Below are 7479 nucleotides of genomic sequence, written 5' to 3' on the forward strand. Positions count from 1 at the left end.
ATTTAAAAAGGCAAAAAAAAGCATTGAACTGTGAAAGATAGTAAATAGCGTTCAGCAAAATGTGTTTGCTGCCTGTAATGCACTCATTCACTCTGTTAGCAGCTAGGTGAGAGGGTAGAAAATAATTGATTGGCTCTGCCAGGTCAGTAGAAAAGAATGCTTTAGCATATAACAGCAGCCAAATGTCCTTTTGTATGCAAACAGCTCCCCACAGACATACCAAAATATAATATGTTTTCTGTGGATCAATGCAGTTTTTGCAGGCAGGAAGGAAAGGCCAAACACAAAACTCTGATGTGTGTTTATATACACTGCTTCTGAGCTTCATATAGTGATTTTTTTTTCATTCCAAAATGCTGCTAGAGAAGCCTCAACACACACAACTGACCCCACAGCTGTCAACAGAGCTACCAGCAAAGCACAGGAGGTGGATTAGAAAGGTTGTGATCTACTACTGTATCAACGGAGTTCGTGTACTGCCCTCCAAAAGGCCAGGTCTGTATCGGAGCTGACTGAAGTCACGGACATCCTCATCAATGCTCATGTTAAAGTGTCACAGTCCTTAACAGAAGCTCATTTTCAGCTAACACTTCAGATACAAGGTGAAGGAACTTAAACTTCAGGAAGTACCCATGGCTTAATTAGCAAAAAAAGATTTTGTTAACCTCCAGTAGCATTAGCCAGCTAACAAACTCAAACTGTGGAGGAGGTGGGTTACCCAGGAGACTTGAGTTTAGGTTTAGGGAAAGAAGATGGTTTTAGTTTCTGTTGCCATAGTAATGAGTCCCAGTACATCTAAAGCATTAGAGCTTTAGTAGCATTAGTAGCTTGAAACAGTTCAAAGCAGTCTCCGAGAATTTCTTTCTGATGCCTAACATCTTCTATTGCAGACTGCCAAACTAACCCATGTGCTACAGTGTGTCACTCAAGTGACCCTGACCAAGCATTCATATGTGAAACCAACCTGACAGGTTGCATGTTAGAAAAATCCACTGTGGTTAGTTTTATAAATAAAATACTGTGTTACTTGGGCTCATGGGCCTATTATAATAAATAATTGAAAGATGATTGAATGCTTTCCATATGTCACTGCAGGGTAATACTTGGAATAGCTGGCCCTGCAATAAAACAATGCTTAAGTGCTTTATTTGCCTGTCATCTGTCATCATGTGGGTCATTGAGTGACTGCAACTTGGGAAATGTAGCCCTTGTTATTTAGTCATTCTCACAGCTTTAAGTACTTCTGTAAGACTTTATTGTGCCATATCAGGAGTCTTTTTTCTGTGTGAACAAAGTGGATACATTTACAACTGCATGGTGTTTAATTACCAGAATTAACCAAACTTAATTTTCTTTAACACTTGCAGTAGCTGGGAGTGTTGGATAGTGGCTGGTACTGAGTCTTTTTAAATAAATCAGACAGAGATAAAAAAATAAATAAAGTGAATATTCAGTACACTGTGTGACTGATAAATGATGCACCTGTGTGTTAACAACATTAACTCATAATTATTGCTGATTTTAGGTTCACGACTTGTTTTACTGCTCCTCAGATGCTGGAAAGTGTCTTTATTGGAATGGTCGACTTGCTGCAACAGAAGCTGACATGGCGACCATGCCACAGGAGCAGTATTTCATGTAAAACAGGTAGGGTAGGAGATTTTGAAAACTCAATGAGAGTCAGCCAGATTTTGAAAGTAAACACATGCCCTTTTCTCTCGAGTTCACCCTGAAGCCACTCCTCCCAACCAGTCTGTGACTTCGGCCATCATGCACATCATCTCTGGTGCGCGCAGAGCAGGAAGAGAGTGACAACCAGCCAACTAAACGCGCAGGGGCGCCTCGTAGGATTGGCTGATGTTGTTAGCGTTTTATAGCTTCCACAGATGATTCATATTGTTCGTTTTAATGCGAAACTGCTGAACTAATCTGTTGCTATCGCATTGTAGAGAGAAGTTACACTAATTTAACAAAAAGTGTAGTAGTAGTTAGTAGTTTTCTGTGCCAAACCAACTGTGATTAAAAAACATAAGTTAACCTCTTGCGGAGTCAGGAGAACTTGGGACTTAAGTGAAAAGTCCACTGTGTTTTTACAGACCTCCACCATCCCCAATCTAACTCCTATCGTGGAGTGTAGTGGCTGTATCTGTCTCCTGATGGGATAATGTCAGGTATTACAATCATATGTTTCTTTAAACATAACATAAAAGTGAATGTCAGGCAATATGTCCATGATGTTCTTAGCACAAACATAACCATATGTCACAACTAGAGGGAATGTTATAATCCAAATGTGGCCACGCTTTGGTGCGTGGGTGTGAGTAAGTTACAGAGAGAGAAAGAGGGTGGTTGCCGTTTTGGTGGAGGGGAATCATCCGCAAGATAATTATGTTGTGTTCTGGAAAGCTGAGCTCACAGCACTCTTCTTGTGGCTAATAAGCTTCAGTGAAGCATGTGGTGCAGCACATATTCACACCAATAGTACACAAAACCAAGAGAGATGTGAAAGAGCGAGGGAAATCAGAATGTTGAGCAGCAGTGGTGCTGGATCTCCCCGGGGCTTTCCTACTCTGTGTGAGATGCTTTCATATCTGTCCCAGATCCGTAGAGGAAGCTGGCGAAAGATGAAATCAGGGTTCTCATAAGCACATATTTCTATGCAAATGCAGACAATCCAGACATTTAGCGGATGAATTTAATCACAGCAACACATGCACTGCCTGCACTCAGGAAACAAGCTGTGAAATCCCACGTCCCACTGCTAGCCAACTGCAGAGAGAATAGAATTATGTCACAACAACAAGCCACCAATTAAAGTAGAATCCAGCTACTACTAGAAGATCTATCTTTAAATTATTGAACACCCTATACTAGGTGTCACTCACTGTCAGGGAAAGGCCAATCTATTAATGGTTTAATTGGGCTTCTGCTGCATTCAGTCAATGTGAACTTTGACCCAGTGCTTGTTGGAAGTCATGCTTCACGTGCCCCTTCAATACTGTGTAAAGGCTTTAGGCACTTTATATGTTCAGTCTTATTCATCAAGCAATATTGCCACAATTAATTAATTCATATTTCTTCTGGAGAATGACAAACACCACAAATATGCTCTCAGTGTCACATAGAACTATATTCAGCCACAAGGCATCCTGCAACAAATGGTAGAAACCCATTGCGCTCTGGGTTCTGCAATGTGTGCAATACACGAGGAGGAAAATCACATTAAAACTGCCTAGATCTACAGAGAAAATCAGCACCAGCAAATGGCCAATGAATGCAGACATATTTTTTACTGTCTCAATGTGTAAATAATCAGTGGCCCTGCAATGTTCACAATCACTATCACACGTATCAGAATTGCTTCTTGAGGTCACCAGCCTATCACAAAGCTAATGCAAAGAGACATGCAACCATTCATGCTCACATGCACACCAATGGTCAATTTTAGAACCACCAGCCAACCTAACATGCATGTCTTTGAAATGTCAGGAGGAAGCCTGAGCCCTTGGAGAAAAGCAACACAGGCAGAGAGAACCACACAGCAAGAAGGCTGGTAAAAATATTGGACAGCACCTGCTACTTAAAAATCCATCAAAACCTGTATTACATTACAAATATTTCTTGCTCAGTTTGCACGGTGTAACCAAACTAAGGTCTGTACCAATACTCAGTACTGATGGAACTTTGTGTAATTCTTTACTTTGATAGAATTAGAATTATTTTTGCATTGTACACAAAAGGCATGGACATGTTATCCCTTTCTGACTTTCCAAGAAAAACAATATTTAAAGGCAATGCATAGCTCCCTCTTGTGGTCATGTGAACATACATAGTAGTACATGCAAAACCTCTGGACAAAACACCATATTAGCCTAAAAGATGGTGGACAAGCTTGATGTTTGATTGATAGGTTCTGGTTTCACCTAAACTATGATTTTTCTAAAGACCACAGCGGACTTCGGTGTGGTATGTTGCGTTTATTATCCAGAAGTTTTGAAGAAATTAGAAGATTCTGCACATGCCTTCAGTAACTGTGTTCTTCAAAGATTTGAAGATGATTTTAATGTTCTGTTGAAAAGAAACATTATGCTATAACCTCAAAATGTAGTTGTTATTTTCTTTTTTATACTCCTATTACACTGCAACACACAGTAACAAAGCAATAGGTAATTCCAGGTGAGCTTAGTGCTTTTCAATATCACTCTCAGCAGCTGGTTCAATGCGCAAGCCAGACAGTCTCTCCTCAGCTGACTGGAGAAATGGTTATGAGCCACGTTAGACCCATAAGTACTTCGTTATGTTGTTGTATTGACTGGACAGTGAGATAGTGAAGCAGAAACTGGACTTTGATTCGTTCACAAACGGCACTGGGGGGATTCAACAAAGAGCTGAATGGAGGACTGCGGCTGGGCTTTGTGGCTGTTGTTGGACTTACACCTCCGCTTTCCTGTCCACATGCCAGTTGCACTCCCTTTTCCCTCATTTCTCCGTAGGAAGTAGACCATTGACTGACAAGCCCTGTGGGAGTGTAAACACCAGTTTAAGAGAAACCACAGGTTGGATTTTGGCCCAAAAATCTCTTTTCTCTCTTCGCTCTCGTTTTTTTTAGTGTCAAGCTGTCTCACCAGTTTTCTATTTCTGACACAGCTCCTGAAGGCCAAGCTTCCCCACAAAACAAATGTGCACATCAAACATACTGACAAATGGCAACATGGTATATAGCTCTGAATTACACACACACACACACACATATATGCTGCCAAATCCTCCATGCTTCCCCGTGCTTGAATGAAGATGCACCAATTCCTATCATTTCCCCCTTTATTCCTGATCCCAGTGCCCACCCACCCCTCTCTTTTACCCGTTTCTCACTGGTCCTGATAATAATACATTGTCAAATAGAGGGGGTGTAGTCTGTAATAAGGGGTATTAACCCCCACGGAACAGCTATCATCATGGTTCAGAGGTTTCAGAGAGTGCATGTACATGATGACAAAGGGAGAACTGCAAAGAACACCCGACAGGGAGGCTCTTCTTCTCCTGAATAGAAATCTGACTCACACAACATCTGTACAAAGGATTTAGATGATTTGTGAGGCCTTGAGCTGTTATTAGAAGTGTGTGAATGTGATAGAAAGACTTGAGCTGTTGATTTCTTCTGCTTCAGGAGGAGCCTGAGCACAGCTGATACATATATTCACATGGCAAGAATTGCAGGAAAATTGGTGGCATGGTTATAAGAGCAACCTCCAGCTTGATCACCGGGAGCACACCTCCTCATCAGTGAGTTTGTTTATAGCAGGCTACAATATTCAACATCTTATTCATTGAAAGCGGGGATTTGCCATCTATGATGAACCCTCTGCCTTCACTTCTCTCCTCCTGACTCTCTCTCACACAAACAAGGTAGGCAGTGAAGCAAGAGGGAAAAGCATCGACCCTCCCTTTTCGATTAATGATTTCTTCCTCAAACTCCTCTTCCTTCTGGAAGGAGGAATATGCACCACCAGTCTCCTTCTATTTACCATCACTGCAGAGGCATACTCATATCACAGGTATCATTTGCATAAATGCAGGGGGTTGTCAGAATGGGACTCATCGTTTACCTGAATGGTGCTTAATTGCGCATCAGTAATGATGTAATCCCAGTCTTCTTCACAGACAAATCCATGCAGGAGGCTGACCATCCTGTTCTCCATCAGAACTGATTCTCAACTATCGCCCACCATTTCCAACACAGTGGTTGTTCATTCAGTAAATTTCTCTGTTGTTTTTTTTTTTGCTTTTTTTTTGCACTCTGAGCTGAGAGATGTGGCAGCAAGCTTCTCTGAACGTCGGAAAGCCCATCAATAATGCACGCACAGCTTGTTATAGCTCAAACTCACTCTGCTTCGATGGCTCACCAACCTAAAACCCAGCATCAAAGACCAGAAACATCCGCATGTGTATCTGTGTGTGTGTGTGTATGAAGACACTCACATGCCAGCACTTTAGTGTCTGAGAGGCGAAAGGCGTTGAGAGCCTTGACTTTAAAACCTTTCCTAATGGTAAGAAGAGTGACTGTCTATTCTCACTGTGCTGCAGGGTTATACAGTTAGTGAGGCAGGATTACTTTTCCTGACATACTTTCTGAGAAGGAAATACCAACTGAAAAATAATCAAGAAAGGATGTAAAGCTTGGGGCCAGCGACACATGCATGCTGTGTGATGCAAAGCTTTGAATCTTTAACTCTTTTTTAAAAATGCAGGAGAAGGAGGATTCAGGCTGTCAGTGCTCAGAAAGCGACCAGTGGTTACAGGGAGTACAGTATAAATGAGGCTTCTGGCTGGAGAGATGGTAATGGATGTATATGATACATAACCACTGGGTGCATTATGTCACATTTTGTCTACATAATAAGCGTTTTGCGCAAAAAGCTTTTCACACCTTTTCACATGTTTTACGGCACACAGATGTAAAACACTGCCATGTTATGTTCAGAGGTTGTTTTTGATACAAAAAGTTAACAATGATGAACTTTATTAGATATTGATCGCATTTTACATAATAATCTTAAAAACAGCTCGACAGAAAGAGTCTCCGTATAAAAGAACTTTCTGGGATGTGATTAGTTAAGTGAACTGCAGCACGATAGATCTGTTTATTCTAGTTCTGTCAGTGCTGCAGGATAAGTAACGTGACAATAAACGATCCGAACTTGATCCCACAGACAGGGTGGGGCCCCTTCACAACTTTCCCAGCTCGCAGACTGAACACAGAACTTCCCCAGCGCTCTCCGCTCTCCGCGTACGCCTTCACTCACCTGCAGGAGACGGTTATCTCTACTTTGGTGGCGGGGATGTTTCCGGTGATCGGATCGAAGTCGTACACCGAGGACATGTCCTCCAGCTTGTCCATAACGTCTCCCTCCATCATCTCCATCGCCAAAGCTCGCGGTGGCTCGGGAGTGATCCGAGAAGCGCACAGCCTGGCTCCCACGGAGCGCGTCGAGTCTCCGGTGACTCCTGAGACCAGATCAGAGACCAGACGGCCTCCGGTCCGACCGGGCGAGGCAGCCACTTCACAAATGTTGATGCTGAAGAAGATGGAAGGGTAGGGAGCACTCGGTGAGTGAACACCCGGATAAAAAAAAAAAGAAAGAAAAAAAGAAGCGACTTGTCTAACTCTCCATGCAGTAAATATTTTTGAATGCGGGGGGACAATATCTGAAATCACTGTTGCGCCCTCACCGACCTGCTGCACATCACATGGAGAGGTGGACCGCTCTCTGCTTTTGTCTTCAGTCTGTGCACACAGCAGAGCGTGTGAAGAGAAGAGACTAGATACACTTAAACCCACCCATCCTCCTCCCACACGGAATTACACTCACACAGGGCAGCCAGCCTGCCCATATACCCCGGTGCTGCTGCTGTCACCCTGCGAAGTCCTCCTCTGCGGACTCTTCATTGAGAGACTGTCTGTCTGTCATAGAAATTTAA

General features: G+C 42.7%; 1 protein-coding gene across 1 annotated transcript in view; it reads right to left on the reverse strand.

Moving 5' to 3' along the window:
- Positions 1 to 7271, reverse strand: part of LOC114435631 (copine-5) — a 93127-nt gene extending 85856 nt beyond the window's left edge. The window contains 2 exon segments of the mRNA XM_075353404.1: positions 6804 to 7076; positions 7235 to 7271. Of these exon segments, the coding sequence (XP_075209519.1) occupies positions 6804 to 7076; positions 7235 to 7245 (284 nt within the window). The 5' untranslated portion in view covers positions 7246 to 7271.
- Positions 7272 to 7479: the final 208 nt, after the last annotated feature.

This window comes from Parambassis ranga, chromosome 5, assembly GCF_900634625.1.
Source record: "Parambassis ranga chromosome 5, fParRan2.1, whole genome shotgun sequence".
Lineage (NCBI taxonomy): Eukaryota > Metazoa > Chordata > Actinopteri > Ambassidae > Parambassis > Parambassis ranga.